This window comes from Prorops nasuta, unplaced genomic scaffold (assembly GCF_024137725.1).
Source record: "Prorops nasuta isolate Cenicafe-Biocafe unplaced genomic scaffold, Cenicafe_Pnas_1.2 PNAS00013, whole genome shotgun sequence".
NCBI lineage: Eukaryota > Metazoa > Arthropoda > Insecta > Hymenoptera > Bethylidae > Prorops > Prorops nasuta.
The window spans coordinates 2,077,329-2,096,696 of NW_027116810.1; the positions used below are offsets into that span (position 1 = coordinate 2,077,329).

Sequence of the window (19,368 nt, forward strand, 5' to 3'; positions counted from 1 at the left end):
ATTTTTTTACATAAATACTATCAGCAAGCGGCTTGAGCCATTATTCGAGGGACATTACTGGAATGATTTCCCTTACGTTTTTCAATTCAAAATATGGTGCAATGATTTCTGATACAGACTTTATATCACAAATTCTGTTTTTCTGCTTTTGTATATGTAATTTTGAAAGTAGTCAGGGAATTTCAATACTTTAATTATATCTTGTATACAAAATATATATATATATATATATATATATATATATAATAGTGCGAAGAAAAGGAGACAACGAACAATCAGATCTGATACTCAAAAAGGGAAAAAAATGTCACAAAAATTAGAAATAAAGATTTATACAGGCCTTTCGCCCAAACAAATATTTTCATGTAACTCTGTAAATATTAATCATATTAAAAATGTTTACTATGTTTTTTGTTAAAATGCTCTCCTCTTTTTAGATTTTCCAATTTAGCACCATACCATCTCTAACCCCGTATAATGCCAGCAGCCGAAGTAAATTATAAACTTTCCTATTCCGCGATCAAAGGTACGAATAGACCCAAGAGTCATTTTTTTATCCTTTTACCACATATTTCCAAATTCTGACGTGAAAGAGTAATTCCAGTAGCAGCGTTGGATTCAACACATCAAATTAAATCTGAAAACCTGTCATATTATCCCATTGTAAAAAAATATTTAAGATTTGTAGGCCTGTAAATGTTATTTTTACTTTAACTCGCATTCATAGAATAATCAGGTGTTCCAAAAATAGGTGAATACATTTTAATATTGGCTTTTGCTTTTATAAGATGATGATTTTTGCCGATAAATAGTATGAAGATGAAATTAGGGGTATCTTGAGCATAAAGTACATTGTTTCTAACTGTACCCCCTCCATTTCACTACACTACGCGCACAGTGGTTGCCGCTCAGTGCCTTGTGCTATTTGATGCAGTGCGGATGTTGGCGGCCATCCTGAAAAATGGTAAGTTTTTCAAATCCTTCTTCTTCTATTACAGAATTAGTTTCACCTATTGTATTGTTAAGTGTTTGGAGATTTACTTCGAAAAAACATTTTTAATTGTTAATATTTATATTATTTATCATTGTTTATAACATGAGGTTCATTAGGAAAATTATGCACCTCTATACATGCGATAACCGGCAATTGCTACGCATATTAAGGAATATTATTAAATAATCTCGTGTATAATATTAATGTGCCGTAATTTCCAAACAATTAACAATAAATATAGTGCAAGTGAACGTGCTTTCGCGCCTACGAAGAAGGATAAACCGACAGACGAGAGAGACAGACTTTGTTATAAACACCGTGCACGAAATACAGCGATATTGAAGTGGGAGTGTATTGCTATGTATGTATATACGAAAATCACTGTGAAAATGTGATAACATTCCTGTGTAATGTTTCCAATTTTCCACTGTGCATTCTGTATACGTATGAAGCAACACATTCTCAATTCTCTATCGTTGTATTTCACACGCGGTACCTATAGAAGTTGATCCTGCTGCAAGGTGGGGTCTCACGGCTTGTAAATTGTCGCGCCGCGTAAACTGTAGGCTATGAGTAAGACACGGTTGCACTGTCAGTCGCGTCGTGTTTCTCCAATAGCATGCGCACGTGCGGATCGTCTATCCGCATGCCATAAAATTATACCTTAATACAGAGGCCGTGGTATGTTTTGAATCTTTCGGTCAAGTGAGAAGTAGATTACACATTTTTCGACTGTTTCTTCGGCATTTGCAACCTGTATAGAAACTAATATATAAAAAGTCCGAAAAGTAAATATCTACCTCTGCTCAGATGGAAATATTCAAAACATTATTCTTACGGATTCTTGTGTATCGCAGTTACAGAAAATTAAACCTTTTCTATACGTTTATTTGTCACTCTCCTCCAGCTTATCCTTTTTTAGCAGGTTGAAGATTCTGAAAGCAATGAAATAATATTTATAATAAATATTTTACATTTCTTTCCATGTCGTAATGCTTATGAAACACATTTCTTATTAGTTAGCCCTACATACCGAACAAAACAAAAAAAATGCTAATTGTAATTTTTTCCATTTTCAGCCTAATAAAAAGAATAAAAATTTGATTAAAGGCGGGAAGGGGCGGAAGCCCGGTAAGGCCAAGCAGGGCCAACCGCCAGGAATACATTCAGCTCGCATACGGGCCAACTTGCCTAGTACTTCTTCAGCGCAAGACGCGCCCTGTGCTTCGGCGGAGGTGCCGAGCACCTTAGCGCTAGACGTGCCCTGTGCTCCGGCGGAGGTGCGGAGCACCTTAGCGCTAGACGCGCCCTGTGCTCCGGAGGAGGTGCCGAGCACCTTAGCACAAAACGCGCCCTGTGCTCCGGCGGAGGTGCCGAGCACCTTAGCGCTAGACGCGCCCTGTGCTCCGGCGGAGGTGCCGAGCACCTTAGCGCTAGACGCGCCCTGTGCTCCGGCGGAGGTGCCGAGCACCTTGGCGCTAGACGCGCCCTGTGCTCCGGCGAAGAAGCCGAGCACTTCTAAAACAAGGAAGACTCGCAGCGACCCGGGGGCGTTGCGGAGCACCTCAAGAGGGCCAGAGGTGCCAGAAGTCCTGGCGGAGGACCCAACCACCCCCATAGCAGATAAGCGGGTGCGTCGACCCTCCGCCAAAGCCGCGCAATTGCCGCACAAAAATACTGCGGCCAGAAAAGCGCCGCGTGGTTCCGACGCCAAAGCGCAAGCGCCAGCGTCTGGTGCGACGAAAAAGAAAGTGGCGAGCACCTCCAGGTCGCAAGAACCAGACGCTGGCTCTTCGCATTCTCCGCTGCCAAGCACCTCTACAGCCATCGTCCCCGCGGCTACCCGCGACACTTCCACTGCGGAACAGCGAGCGAACGAGGACGAACGTTTTGTAAGTAATAATTATTATTATAAGTTTGTGAATCAATCAGATAACGAGTTTAGCGAGGATAGGTAGAATAGACGGACAATAGTCCATGTACAGATGCAAAGCCTAAAATAGTCTAAATATAGCATTAAAATAATGCGATAATTATAAAAATTAAGAAAAAAAAACAATTAGAATTTTTTGTTGCACATTATCATCTTTTTTTAAGAATTATTCTTTATAATTTTTTATATTTAACGAGTTACAGAATAATTTGTACGGGCTGTCGTTCTAATGAATTTAGATGTTAACATTTTGCTTTCTAACTTGAAAAATAACAAGAATACATTAAAAATCAACTAGACACTTTTCTCATCCGTATTAACATACCTACAATACACTCTTAAACATTTTTTTATATTCTCAATATTTACAGATCTGCATAGCTATTTAAGTTATTCATTCTAGTAGACATATTGTTACATAAGTCAGAAAATATTGACAATAGTAAACAATTTTATAAGGGTTTCCTTCTTCAAATGGTTTCTTCTATAACCCCTTAAATCATTGACCTGGGTCACTGATACACCATATAGATACGCGGATAGATAATAAAAAAAAACGAATTACTTTTCCAGATTAAGAGGGCTATCAGCCGGGAAAAGCACCGGCAATACCGCCGTAGAAAGGCGGCGAAAAAAAGGGAGGCAGCGGAGACGACCGTCGTTTCGAGAACCGTAGTACGTATAACTTTGTAATTCCGTTTTTCTGCATAGTAATTTTTCTGTAATTATATAAAATAACAAAAGGATATTTTTCAGTTTACTCAATTGCTCCTAAATTACCACCCCTTCCCGTCAAGAGGACGGGGCAGGGGCAGGGGCAGGGGTTGGCAGCCACCGCATGCGGCCTACCAGGCTACAACGCAGCAGCCTCCACAACAAGCGCCTCCACAGCCTATACCTCAACCACCACAACAGCCATCGCCTCAGTCACCTCCTCAGCCACATCAACAACCTCCACCACCTCCTCAGCCAACTCAACAACCTCCACCACCTCCTCAGCCACCTCAACAACCTCCGCCTCAACCATCGCAACAGCCTCCACTGGAATCTCCACAACAGCATACACTCCAACCACCACAGCAGCCTCAACCACAACAGCAAGCTCAACCACCACAACAGCCGATAAATTACTCACCATATTACTTTCCACATCCATCGCCGTACTACCCACCAGCATATCCTCCACCACATTATCCACCAACCTATCCACCATACTTTTGTCCATCCTATCCAACTCCATACCAAATGCCATATCCACCATATTACCAACCATCGTTTCCGCCGACTTATCCGCCACCGAACCAGCCACAGCCTCCTCCAAAATAAATATCCAATACACAGATAAATTTAAGTACTGACTTTAACTATTTGTCATCAACTGTTTAGACTATGGAGCATTGAATTGCAGTTTTACAGTTTTTTCCCTACTATAATGGTAAGAATAACTACAATCTCAAAGTAAAAACAACTACGAGATCGAAGTTGTTCTAACCATTATAGTAGGGAATAAATTGTAAAACTACCGTTCAATGCTCCATAGTTTAAACAGTTGATGTCAAAGTTAAAATCAGTACTTAAATTTCTCTCAGGCCAGCCACACCCTTCTCCGCACCTGTATATATATTTTTATTTTTTAAATAAAGAAAAAAATTGAAATTGGTTTTTGTTATTTCTCGAACACCTACCTGCAATTCCTTCCTCTTTGCCGTTTGCAATTATATTGACAAATTTTTTTATGCCCAAGAGAATAAGCTAGCTCTTATGAGGTTACAAAAATTCATCAATGGCGAAAAACACCATAAGATCGTAATTATCATTTTACTCACAGTTAATAACATAGATAACCTATTACTGAGAAACCACGCTATTTTACACAATATAATATTTCACCATGAAGGAATTTATTCCTACCGCGAACAACCAATGCAATTTGTTTTGATTGAAAACCCCTATTTGATCATATACCAGCTTCAGGTTATTAAAAAATTTGCCTGATCTAATAATTGGGATTGGTATGTGAGATAGCGCATCGGGCAGTATGAAAATTGAAGTCTAATGGTGTTTTTCGCCATGAATGAATTTTTGAGTAAGTTCTTTCTTGAAGGCCTAAAAAACCTTTTGTTTAACATCATCCTCATCTATTTAAAAAATTTCCTACGTATGAAAATGAGACATGAATAAATAATTGTGGAATTCCGTCTTTTTTCCTAACGACGATGTACAGTTTTGGAGCAATGAAGTCAATGGTCGATTTCTGCGAGCCTGCATTGAACGCTCGCTTTCATTCAATGAATTATTATTAATAAAGATTGCGGTTGATTGTAAAATGAATTGATTCATTACAATCCGCATGCTTTTCTGTTCATCCCATAATTTGTTTACCTTCCCAAATGTTCAAAGCAATGAGAACTTGCAATTAATAAAAATTTTGATTTTTCCGTACTGCTAGCTAGCGGGTACGCGAATATTGCCACTTCACCGTAACCCAACACAAGCATTTGCTCTATACGTGTCACCAGCTGGATAACGTACGGATCGAGCAAGCAGCACAGACATGAGGGAGAGAGAGAGCACGATCGAGAAAGCAGTCGGTGCGAGTGAGACGGAAAATATTCCATCTCCGCGCAGCAATGCTTTCAAAAATCCTAAACTAACTCTTCCAAAGATTATGAAATTATAAAAAAACTATCACTTGATAGTTCTTTTAATAGAAATCCAACTGATATTGTTGCAATTATTCATAGATTAGTAATGAAACTGGTATAAATGATTAAAGTGTCGCATGAGGCGTTACGTTACGTTGCCCGCGTTCAAGTAAAATCATCGTCAACTCCTTCGCATAAATCAGTTGCATTTCTCCCCAGAATTATATGAGAGTAGTAGGAATGCAAACTGCAATTAATATTTTAGTAAAGTACGTTTACAGATTTTTAAAATCGTTAGTATTTTGGCAATAAAAGATGTTACAAGTTGAGCAACGTTTGACAATTTTTGCCGTCGAATTTTACATTCGGCCGTCGCGCAGCCTCAACTTGTAAAAATTGTAACAGGAAATTCAGCAAGTATATTTCAAACTTGCCAATGACATCACTCTGTATACAAACAGAGAATTATTTTGCATCATTGATATTTCAAATTATTAGAAAATTCTAAAGATTTGAAGCATTGAAATGTATGTATGCTTGCTCTTCGTGCAACTAGCGCGTCTGCCTTGAACGCTCGCGTTTATTCAACGAATTGTTATTCCTAAATGATATGTTTGATTGTAAAATGGACCAGACCATTACAATCTCTATGATTTGCAGTAAATGCCATAATATTTGCAGCTACTTAAATCTTCACACTAATGAGATTCTGCACTTTCTATAATTTTTTATTTCTCCGCACTGCTTGTCAGTGGGTATGGGTGTATTGCCTCACCGTCACACCACCTCAAGCGTACGCTCTATCCGTGTAGCCAGTCGGCCAGCAAGGATCGAGGAAGCAGCAGAAGCATGCGTGTGAGAGTGAGAGCGAGCATTTGGGAAAGCAGCGGGTGCGAGTAAGATGGAGAGTATTCCAACTCCGCGCGGCTTTCCTTTCAAAAAATCAAAACTCACTTTTCCAACGATTATCAAATTATGAAAAAATTTGCAAATGATCGTTGTTTTAATACAGATTCATATAGCCCTGTTCAAATTATTAATATATTATGTATGTAAGTAGTAAAAATGATTGCAGTGTTGCTGAGGCGTAATGCTACGTTGGTCGCCAGCAAGTAAAATTATCGTCAATTCATTCGAATAAATCTATTACATTTATTAACAGAACAAGATGAAAGTTTTAGGAATACAAACGGCAGTTTATTGCCTAGTAAAGTACGTTATCAGATTTCTATAATCGCAAGTACTTTAGAAAAATAAGAGCTTACAAGTTGAGCCGCGTTTGGCATTCTCAGCCGTCGAATTTTTCGTTCAGCCATCGCGCTGTGTCAACTTGTAAAAATTGCCCAACGTAAACTACCGAATTTATTTTAATTTCGCTCAGCACAACTCTTTTTTACAAACAGAGGATTATGTTTTTTCATTGACATCGCAAATCTGTTAGAAAATTCTACAGTTTTGGAGCCATGAAGTCAATGTTCGATTTCGAATAACCTGCGATTTTGCATTGTACGCTGGCTCTGTTTCAATGAATTTTTAAGAATAAACTACATGCTCCATAGAGAAATGACCTATCGCATTACAATCCTCAGTATTTCCTGCACTTCCTACATTTTTTCCGGATTCCTACCTCTGCCAAAGAATGAGATCCTGCAATTCATAAAAAGTTTGATTTTTCTTCGCTTCTTGCCAGCCGGTGCACATGTATAGCCTCACCGTAACCCAATACAAGCGTACGCTCTATCCGTGTAGCCAGCCGGCAAGCAAGGATCGAGCAAATAACAGAAGCGTGAGAGAGAGAGAGAGAGCCATTTGGGAAAACAGGCGGGGTGCGAGTGAGACGGAGAGTATTCCTACTTCGCCGCGCAGCACAGTATTCAAATAATCAAATCTCATTGTTGCACCGATCATATAATGTTGAAAAATTATCAATTGATAATCCATTTAATATAGATTCATGTAGTTTCATTTAAATTATTAATAGATCAGTAATGAAACTGGTAAAAATGATTAAAGTGGCGCATGAGGCGTTACGTTACGTTGCCCGCGTTCAAGTAAAATCATCGTCAACTCCTTCGCATAAATCAGTTGCATTTCTCCCCAGAATTATATGAGAGTAGTAGGAATGCAAACTGCAATTAATATTTTAGTAAAGTACGTTTACAGATTTTTAAAATCGTTAATATTGTGGCAATAAAAGATGTTACAAGTTGAGGCTGCGCGACGGCCGAATGTAAAATCCGACGGCAAAAATTGTCAAACGTTGCTCAACTTGTAACATCTTTTATTGCCAAAATACTAACGATTTTAAAAATCTGTAAACGTACTTTACTAAAGTATGAACTGCAGTTTGCATTCCTACTACTCTCATCTAATTCTGGGAAGAAATGCAACTGATTTATGCGAAGGAGTTGACGATGATTTTACTTGCAGGGGAGCAACGCAAAGCTACGCCACATGTGATACTTCAGTCATTTTTATCAGTTACATTAATAATATATTAATAATCTGAACAGAACTATATAAATCTATATTAATGTAGCGATCATTTGCTAATATTTTTATAACTTGATAATCGTTGGAAGAGCGAGTTTTGATTTTTTGAAAGGAATGCCACCGCGGAGTTGGAATACTCTCCATCTCACTCGCACCCCGGCTGTCTTCCCAATAGCTCTTTCTCACTCTCTCTGTCATGCTTCTGTTGCTTGCTCGATTCGTGCTTGCCGGCTGGCTACACGGATAGAGCGTATGCTTGGGTTGGTGTGACGGTGAGGCAATACACGGGTTACAGCAGGCAAGCAGTTATGAAAAATCAAAATTTTTATTAACGGCAGAATCTCATTAGTTTACAGATTTGGGTAGCTAAAAAAATTATGGCCGTTATTGGAAATCATAGAGATTGTAATGGTCAGGTCCATTTTACAATCTAGCATATCATTTATGAAAAATAATTCGTTGAATCAACGCTTGCGTTCAATGCAGGTGCGCTAGTTGCACGGAGAGTAAGCATTCATTTCAATGCTTCAAATCTTTAGAATTTTCTAATAAATTGAAATATCAATGATGCAAAATAATTCTCTGTTTGTATACAGAGTGATGTCATTGGCAAGTTTGAAATATACTTGTTGAATTTCCTGTTACAATTTTTACAAGTTGAGGCTGCGCGACGGCCGAATGTAAAATCCGACGGCAAAAATTGTCAAACGTTGCTCAACTTGTAACATCTTTTATTGCCAAAATACTAACGATTTTAAAAATCTGTAAACGTACTTTACTAAAGTATGAACTGCAGTTTGCATTCCTACTACTCTCATCTAATTCTGAGAAGAAATGCAACTGATTTATGCGAAGGAGTTGACGATGATTTTACTTGCAGGGAGCAACGCAAAGCTACGCCACATGTGATACTTCAGTCATTTTTATCAGTTACATTAATAATATATTAATAATCTGAACAGAACTATATAAATCTATATTAATATAGCGATCATTTGCTAATATTTTTATAACTTGATAATCGTTGGAAGAGCGAGTTTTGATTTTTTGAAAGGAATGCCACCGCGGAGTTGGAATACTCTCCATCTCACTCGCACCCCGGCTGTCTTCCCAATAGCTCTTTCTCACTCTCTCTGTCATGCTTCTGTTGCTTGCTCGATTCGTGCTTGCCGGCTGGCTACACGGATAGAGCGTATGCTTGGGTTGGTGTGACGGTGAGGCAATACACGGGTTACAGCAGGCAAGCAGTTATGAAAAATCAAAATTTTTATTAACGGCAGAATCTCATTAGTTTACAGATTTGGGTAGCTAAAAAAATTATGGCAGTTATTGGAAATCATAGAGATTGTAATGGTCAGGTCCATTTTACAATCTAGCATATCATTTATGAAAAATAATTGGTTGAATCAACGCTAGTGGTCAAAGCAGACTCGCTAGTTTCACAGAGAACAAGATGATTCAAACTTTAGGATTTTCTAATAAAACGTAATGTCAATGAATTAAAATAATCCTCTGTTTGTATACAGAGTGATTTTCTTGACAAATAAATTTATCCAATTATTTTTAATATTACAATTTGTACAATTTATGACAGCGGACGGCCCAATAAACCTTTATAAGGCTTGAGTGACAAACGCTGCTCAAATTGTAATATTTTTGTAGAGCGTGAACTTTTAAAAATACGCATGGCAATACTATGGCGTGCAAGCGCAGCTCAGGCGTACATGTGTATTTTGCTTGTTTAGTTAGACATTGAGTGAGCGTGACTATGTGTGCAGCTTCACTAGGTTTGTGAGGATGGTGGTGGGGGAAGCTGTGTTATCCTTCCCCTCTCGCTGTTTTACCGGCCACGCGTCCGGGAACGTAAAATTCGTAATTTATTTATTTCTCATGCAGCATCCTCATTTCTTGACGGATTTGCATTTCTGTGGACTTTTTGGAAACGCAAGAATATTATCTAGTAAAGTACGTTGGGCGATTTTACAATTTATTTGTTGTTTCAATAATATTAATTTGTTTATTTAACCAATTTATTTTTTTTCCATTTTTGTAAAATCGCCCAACGTACTTTACTAGATAAGCTTCTGGCATTTCCAAAAACATACAATAACTTTGCAATCCGTCAACAAATGAAGACGCTACATGCGAAATAGTTTTCGCTCTGTAATGTCGGTATACGGATTCCCGTTAAATCAGACTGTAATAACAAGGCATCAGAAGATGTAGGTAATACTATTTCTGAATACAAGGGATTATTATGTGTTTCAGCCATAACAAAGCGTTCCATACTTTATTTATATCCACCATATTTTCCCATACATTATTTGATTTAGTAGGAATTCCTCTTATTAATATGTACAATTCATGATTTACATTTATTGGTACAAACGAAGGACAGATGTTTTAAAATGTTTCTTCCAATGGCAAAGGCAGATGGAATGTTCTACCTTTAACTTTAGGAATCATACCCCTATGTGGTATATTTATATTCATAACAGTTCCCATTCGCAAAACTGTTTGAAATGCTTTAGCTCTTTGAACCAGAATTAGTTCATAATCATTCAGGCTTTCTATTTCTTCTGGTACTTTCCTTGCATCTAAATTGTTCAAGATATACGTAGGTGGCATGATATTAAAGAGAATTTTACTTTTACAATCCTGACAAATATAAGCAGCATCATTCTTCTTAAATTCTATATGCTGCAGCAGCTTGCTCCAAAGTTTTCAGCCATTACGTTTTATTACAAATCTTTATTCTCGTTACATTTCTCTCAAAAGATAACTTTTTACAAGAAATACAAGGCCATTTAGGTATGTCGATAGAACGTTTTGTAAAAGCTTTGAAAGCAAGAAAATATTGAGATTTAATGTCGTCTTCATTTAAATTAATTTCTGTAAATTTCTCTCTATGTGCTGCAGCATTTTCTTAAGCTTCCTTCGATATCTCTTGAAGTAGATTGACGTCATTTTCATTCAAAGCTTTGTCGAAATTATTAAGTTTTGCATCTAAAACCATCAAATCGTATAACAATCTTTTAATGTACCTCACTTCAGGAAAATGAGAAGACAATATTTCTGTTGCTATAAATTTTGACCTATAAAGCTTATAATTTATACATATAACAATCATGTGATTGGCCGAGTTTGTTATAATTTACTTTATTAGAACAATGGTTTATATCTTTTATAAATTTGTGTAACTTTTTTAAGGTAAACTGTAATAAATTTTCATAAAATTCTTTTAAACCCTTTATTAAATTAGCATCTTTGATTTTACAAAGAAAATTACAATGCCATGTCTTCTTAGTTTTATTTTTTGATTGCAATAAAGGCATGATATTACTACATTTACCTCCACAATTCATGACAATTTTAGTAATATTTCTTTCTAAATCTTTTCTAGTAGTAGGAAAATCTTCCCCTGTGCTCATAGAGAAATCTAAATTTGCTTCAACAATTTCACTCATTGCATAGTAAGAAGTTTCATAGAAATATTGTTCCGAGGAAGCAATATGTTTCGAAAATCCACATAAAGAATTCACTTTATTCATATCTATAAAAGTACATTGTTTAGACCGAGTTATGGAAACTTCAGCCTTTTCTTTCATTCCTTTAAATTTTTTTTTCATGCTCATAATGTACAAATTTCGAGTATATAAACACCATTTTATTATGCGTTCGGCTTCCATTCTACTTTCTGTTAGCGAAGGAATGCCAAGAGTTCTTGTTAAGTTTTGTATGTACCTTTCAGCAGTAAATATTAACGCTATATTATTGTTTTGTCTATTAATACGATTGTATTTATTAATAATTTTCTTTGCAACACAAAGTTTTGCTGATTTATTAGTTTCGTAGTATATTTTTCTTTTTATCAGTATAGTTTCTTTGTTGGATTTATATGATTTTTTTTCTTTTCTAATATAGCTTCTCTATTAACATCATATGACGATTTAATTTTCGTTAGTCTAGCTTCTCTATTTGTTTCACACGATATTTCAGGTTTTTTTAATTTAGTTCCTTTATTTGATTTATACGTTATTTTCCGTGGTTTTAATATAGCTTCTTTATTTGATTCATACGATTTTTTCCGTTGGTTTAATGTAGCTTCTTTATTTGATTCATACGATTCTTTCCGTTTTCTTAATATACTTCTTTATTTAATTCATACGATACCTTCCGTCGTTTTAATGTAGCTTCTTTGTTTGATTCATAAAAACTTTTCTGTTTTCTTATAATATCTTTCTTATTTAATTCATAATATATTTTTTTTGCCACTGCTCTATTATTACTATATCTATCATCATAATTAAGTGAATAGCTATTAAATTTAAACCGTTTCGGATTTGAAGAGATTTCGTATTCACAAACATTTGACAAAGCCTATTTCTTACATGTAGATTTCAAATTTGAAATATTGTCAAAAACACTAATTAGTGTACTTTCGGTATTCAAATTGAAATAATTTGATTCTTTTTTTACGTCGATTTCTATACTATTGGCATTTCTATATACATTTTCTACTCTAGCAACTTTGTTATTTTTATTATCTTGCAAAAATATAATGCTGGTTTCTTGCTCACTCTTATAAATATTACACGTTTCTTTTCCTTGGGCCGATATTTTATCATTATTATTTAATAAAATACTATGATCTGTATCAATAATTAAATTTATTTTCATATTACTTTTGATGTCACAAGAATTCTTATTATCGTTAATAGTTTTCTTTTCTGTATCAGGTTTTCGCTTTTCTTTGATAGAAGTACAAGCTTTTATCAATCGGTCTGAACGTTGTTCCTCACTTTCCATTTTTCTTAATTGTCTTTTTCGAGAAGCTGCTATATGACGATTTTGTAATACGTCAAAAGTAATCATTTTAACTTTTTCAATTGATTTCTGAATAATTGGAAAATGATCAAAGCGATTCGAATTTAAAATCTGTATTAAATGTTGACGCATTAACTTTTGATCATATAAAATCTCATTTGGTTTAATATTGTATAAAAGAGTCGTTGCAAATGCTATAGCAAAAACTCCACAATCATTTCCGTTTCTTTGCGATTACACTACTGGAAATATAATTGTTTCATAGTTAAACTTATAAAATGGGAACAATTTTTTAAGAAATATTTCATGATGGGCATGCAACCTTTTCCTATTCAATCAATCATAAATATATATTGATTTACCATCATAATACGAGTAAACTCAATGACCACCTTGATTAGATTTAAAATCATCACAGCTGTGTAATATCTGAATAAGTTTTACATTTTTTCGTACACTTTCAATATTATCAGGAATCTGAACTAATAGTGTACTCCGAGGATTATAATTAGAGCACGATTTTCGTATATGAAAAAAATGATCCATGTGCTCATCCTCCAACCACTGGCCATTTTTAATAATTTCTTTATTTCTAGCGCAAAGCTTCATGGTGGCTGTTATCAACAATTTGTATATTATACCAGTAAATATACAAAGGTTAAATTGGTGACAATATTTAATATTAGTGAAAAATACGTAATATTATAAATTATTAATTAGCGCTTTTTAGCCGACCAATTCGTGCTTTTCAACAAGTGTATTGCCGCTTTTCAGCAGGCGTATTGAAAGAGAGAGAGAGAGAAAGCGAAAGAAGAAGAAAAGAAAAAAAAATACCTTCCCCAAAATTGTCTGAGGATCTGAAAGAAAGTACAAAAGGATACTTGATTAAAACAAACAATAAATAACAGAATGATTTGAAATAGAGTCATTGACTTATCTAATTCTAATATTTATTATTTATACAGGCTGTATCAGCAATGATGCTCTTAATTTTAACCACATATCCTTGAGCATAAATTAAGTCGAAAAGTCCTATATTATAAGATCCGGAAAAACATCATTGCTAAGATAAATCAATTTTAAACCGATAAATCAGGGTTTTGATTCAACGGAAAAATTACTTTACTTTCACTTTTGTTGAAAGTTCCCCTACAAAAAACAAAAGAAGTTTGTACTTCTCAACCGATCCGTATTGTCGTACACGCATATACACATGCACGCAACTACGCCGATTATTAATATTACCTCCTAATGTCTTACATTCCTGATCCTGATGCTTGGGAAATTCATTTTCTGCTATTTTTTAAAGGATCCTCGATAGCATCCATTTAGTTGAAAAGACTGGGGAATAATACGGCTTTATTCATAGATTAATTTTCAAGTCGTTTTATCTTTTCGGTGATGCGGCATATGAACAGCTCTAAAGTAGTCAAGAAATAAGTATTATATTAAAAAAGCGATTATAAGAAATTGTATTTTTTTCTGTCTTTAAAAATCTTACTGTTTTATCAGATAGAGCAATTTACTATATCATTGGAACAGTAAAATGACTCGAAAATAGATTCTCAAGTAAGGCTATAGTCTTCTCTAGAAATATCGATCTTAGTGGAGAAATTATGAGGTTCCTTTAAGAATAAATAAGCCTTTTTTCATTTTATGATTGGACAAGCCAAAAAATTAAGAATAATTTTTTGTTAATGCTGTAGATTATTATTCATAGTCTTTAGTAGTGCAGCAATGCGGTTCTCCGATGACAGGGAATGGGGGAAGCTGTTTTGTGGTGTAGAAGGGGGATGGGTGGGGATAAGATTCTCTTAGTACGGTAGTGGTGGGGATGAGGAAGGAAAGGGTCTTATAGTGGGATCGAGTTTGGTTGGGGGGGGGGGGGGTATTTTTCACCCAATGGTACCGTTGGTTAGTTTTCCTACGGGGACCCTAGTTGAGGGAAGGTTTTTTCACGCTTCGAAGTCGATGGTTAGTTACCTTACGTAGCCTAACTATTTCCGACTCTGCTACACAGATAAACTAGCTTGAGTTAATTGCTAGTTCCAGTAGTCATCGCTAGGTGACTTCCTTCCTTAATCTTCTTTCGCGCTAATGGTATTTTAATATTACGTAATTACACACACGGATGAACTAGTTCAATTTAATTGATAGTATCAGTAATTGCCGCTAGGTGGCTACCGCAATCTCCCCTTTTCTCGTTAGTTAAATTGTAGATAGCTATTATGATAAGTTGCTGATATCGTGCAAGGAATTAACTTTCCATCGAGCATGGAATTATAACTTTGCATGGTTTTTAACTAAACCTATGCAAAGGATCACAAAATATCCTTTAAATGAAAGGATACAATTTTAATATTCTCCCCTATGTGGGAGAATAACCATTTAACATCAATTTCAGGAATATCAACATTTTTTGCTAGGACAACTTATTTAGTCCTAGCTCTTACTACACCCCAGGTCAGGTTCACCCTTTGCATGGAGGCTCTCCATCGTATTAATATTTTAATAGGATAAATTATTAAGTCCTAGCTCTTACTAAACCTAGGTATCTTATAAAAGAGATTTTGTGTGCAGTTTCAAGATTTTCTCAGTTCAACGTGCTACTTCACTATGTCGGTAAATAAATTTGGATCTGGTTTCAATACAGGTAAAGTGAGAAATTATTTCCACAAAATTGACAATGATACGTTAAATTTTGATAAAAAAAGGAATGCATTTAATGCCAAGAAGAAAATAATTTCAAACTTAGAATGTGATGTTACTGATAAGACAAGTGCTGTGAATATGACTGCTCTGTTACGTAATTCGATGACTGTACGTGATAGCTTAATGAGGGAATTGTTTGAATACAGTGAAATGCTAACTCAATATTACCTTAAATGTAACCGCCTTGAGGAAAAAGTTACAACTCTGTTGATAAAAACTGATGAAATTGATGAAAAAATATTGATATTAGTGAAAGAATTAATCAATTGAATGATAAAGTCGATTATATTGAAAATAAATTGGATCGAAAAGTTGAGGCATTACGGAAAGATATGTATGGTAGATTGAAAATTGTTGCAAATTATATCTCTAATGAGCACCAAAAAGAGGAAATCATGACTGCCAATGAGAAGAAAAGAGAAAATGATTGGAATTATGCTCTAAACTAACTTATATTACCGCCAGTGATTGATGAGCTAGTGTAAACATAATACGTAGTGGAATAGTCATGAGAAGTGAGGAGAAGAAACAATTGGTAGAAGAGTTGCATGTGCCTTCCAGATGGAATTTATTTATATATATATATATATATCAACTGAGGTTGATTTGAGGACATATATAAATACAATTTTATTTAGCATAATTTTCAATAATTTTTCATTCTAATCATAATGGTATTACTCAATTTCCTATGTACTTATTTAATTTCTTTATTTATTTTATAACTAAAAGGGTATTTGTAAGGACTAAATACTAAATTGTTTAATTGGAACTTATTAGGAATTTAAGCTTTTACTCAGTCAGATTTGGGTACCACCATATTATGTAAAAGCGGTACATAAGAAGACCTGGTTTACTGTACAATGAATGAAGAAGTGGGCACATGAATATTACAATTGTATGTTATGAGAACTAAGGCGGTAAACTATGACAAATTATTTTGAGGACTTATATATTTTCTAAACGGCAGATTTAGGTACACAGACGTTTCCTGAAATGATAAATGTGAGGACATAGCTTAATTATGTTAATTGTTGAAGTAGGGACAAAGAATATTGTAAAAGAGGGTTCAAAGGACAGGTTCCTTCAATTTACATTCATTCATATTAGGAAGTTTATGAGAACTCAAAGATATCACAACAGCATTCATGGGTCCTAAAATTCCGTTGAGTCAGTATAGGCAGAAGTACTTTAATCGTCCATTAAGCCGTGGAAAATAAAATTATACTAGGACAAACAATAGAACAAGTTTATGAATTGCAAACTCCACTTATATTAAGAGTTTTCTGAACACTCAAAAATGCTTCAGCAATTCGTTAAATATTCGCTGAACTCGTAAATATATAAAGATTAGATTTAATTGATTCTAGAGACGAAACAGAATGAACCTTATTAAAAAAGCGAGATATCCCAAATAGCTTCCGGATTTTACAATAATTTAAATTTGGTTTATTTTTTGGAAAGGCTTACATCTATATGTTTATAGTTTAAGAAAACGTTGTTTTGGGACCTTTATAGAATTCTTGGTCCGGCCGATTCAGGGACACAGTTTCTCTTACCTATATGTACTTAAATCTATAAAAGCTGAAATAACATTTAAAACAACTTTTACGCTCCTGTAAAATTGATAATATCACAAAAATGATCAATTCACGTTGTTTATGGAATTTTTGGTAATAATTGAGACGTGTAAAAATAATTGTGTTGTGTAGAAGACTCTTACTACAAGGATACCACCTCTACAGTATACTAACAATCAGCAGTTAAGGCTATAGCTATCATAAAACATGATCCATTAATTTAGGTGGAGGACATTTTAGCAAACTGCAAATATGAGAATGTATTTTTGTAATCACTGCCTTATTACTAAACAGAGAAGACAAAAGATTTTATATTATTCACTTTTCTTAATTTCTGTATAAAATTCACGTTTCCTGGAAACAGTACAGGAGTCATTATGTTTCCAAATTTGTTCAATGGTAAAATTAAGATTTACCTAATAAAAATTAGGTTTTTTTATTTTTCTTTTGTTTCCCAAGGCACCCTTTTGTATATTGCTGTAAATAACTAAAATGAGTTTTTTAAAATTCTTTTTCCTTCTTCCTCTATGTAATAGAAGAAGAAGGAAATGTCCCTGAATCGACCGATACAAGAATTCTAAAGTACCCAAAAATACCTGTTCGTTAAATACGTTAATATACAAAAAGGTACCTTTGAGAAACAAGAACTGAATAAAAAAAAAAAAATTTGTACGGTGATCCTTAATTTCGTTATGAGACAGATTTGAGAACAACTCTTGTACTACCTTTATTGGTAACATATATAAATGAATTTTACTATGATATATTTAAGAATACACGGATCACGAAATCATTTCTTTATCATCTTCCGATTGATGGTGGTTCTTATTTTAATTATACATATATACATATACTATATAATTTAACAGTGATATCAAATTATAAAAAAATTATTTTTTAAGCGTTTCAAAAACTATTAAAATTTCAGTTTTCGTATCAATTTACTCATAATGTCTGTGAGCACGCATTGACTTTTTCTCTAGACCGTCTCTTTGTAAGAAGTATAACGGTCATAACCAATAACAAAGTATTATAAACAAGCTCTGCCGTGCTTCTCACTGCTTAGCCGTTGAACTTATATATATAGATATGATATGAAAGGATTTTCAAACCACCATTACGGTTCCTAACGCTCAACAGTATAGGCTTTACGAATAGAAGTAAGGGAACGAAAGTCTCTGGATATAATAAGAACTTCTTTACGTGCTATTTTAACGAGAACAAGTGAAAAGTGTGTGTATAAGAATATTATGTACGCGTTAATAAAATTTGTAGATGGAGTGTATTATATTTGCTCAAAGAAGAATATAATAAAATTAAAATCTGATCTTACTTGCAGTGTAAAATATTCAAATGGTGGAATTTATGAAGGTGTTTTAATAGAAGAGTGCGGTAAGTAATAATGTGTACAAGCAAATTATTCTTCTGTAATTTAATAAAATACTTATAGAAATAGCAAATGTTTACTAAATAACAATAAAATGAATAGACCTATTGTATTATGGTTTTAGGTAATAAAAAGAAATTGATTTCAAAAAAGAAAAAATTAGAATTAGAAGATTCTTTTCAAAAAACTAGTTGTCAAATTGAAGCTTCAACTGAATCTATTATTTGTAAGTGTACTTTGCTAATATATCCTTCATGGACACAATTAATAAAATTAGAATTAAATTATGACACTTTTAGCAACAGTAAAAGATAATTTGGATTCAACAGCAACCAAGCATTTGTGTTCGGATGAAGCGAAATGTGCTTCAAGTAATAATATGGAATGTCATTCTCAAGCGACTGATACTTTGCCATTTATGATAAATGCTTCGAATGATATTAATATAGGTAAGAGATTGTTTTATGTACCATATATATTCTCTACGTAGAGCATGTAACCTTTTATTTGCATTTGACAGATCTTAAATTAAATAATTAGTATATATTATTATTACGGAGAGAGATAAATTCTTATTTCTATGCTTTGACGTGATTTAAGTGGTATTTTCTATAAAATTAATTGTTTTGGATTTGTATAAATAGTATTAATCAAATTATATGATCTATGCAGTTGTTTTAGGAAAAAATTTGCCTTCAATGAAAAATGAAAAAGTGAACGTAGAAGAATCTTGTGAAGTCATCCCTTCGACAAGTTCTTTAATTAATGATATCAATATTATGTGTCCAAACAATATT

At 34.3% G+C, this 19,368-nt stretch overlaps 1 protein-coding gene across 1 annotated transcript; it reads left to right on the forward strand.

Annotated features, from left to right (window-relative positions):
* Positions 1-477: 477 nt before the first annotated feature.
* LOC136777974 (uncharacterized) lies at positions 478-4,253 on the forward strand. Its single transcript, XM_066734552.1, has 3 exons — positions 478-492; positions 2,074-2,886; positions 3,684-4,253. The coding sequence occupies exons 1-3, from the start codon at positions 478-480 to the stop codon at positions 4,251-4,253; spliced, it is 1,398 nt and encodes a 465-aa protein (XP_066590649.1).
* Positions 4,254-19,368: the final 15,115 nt, after the last annotated feature.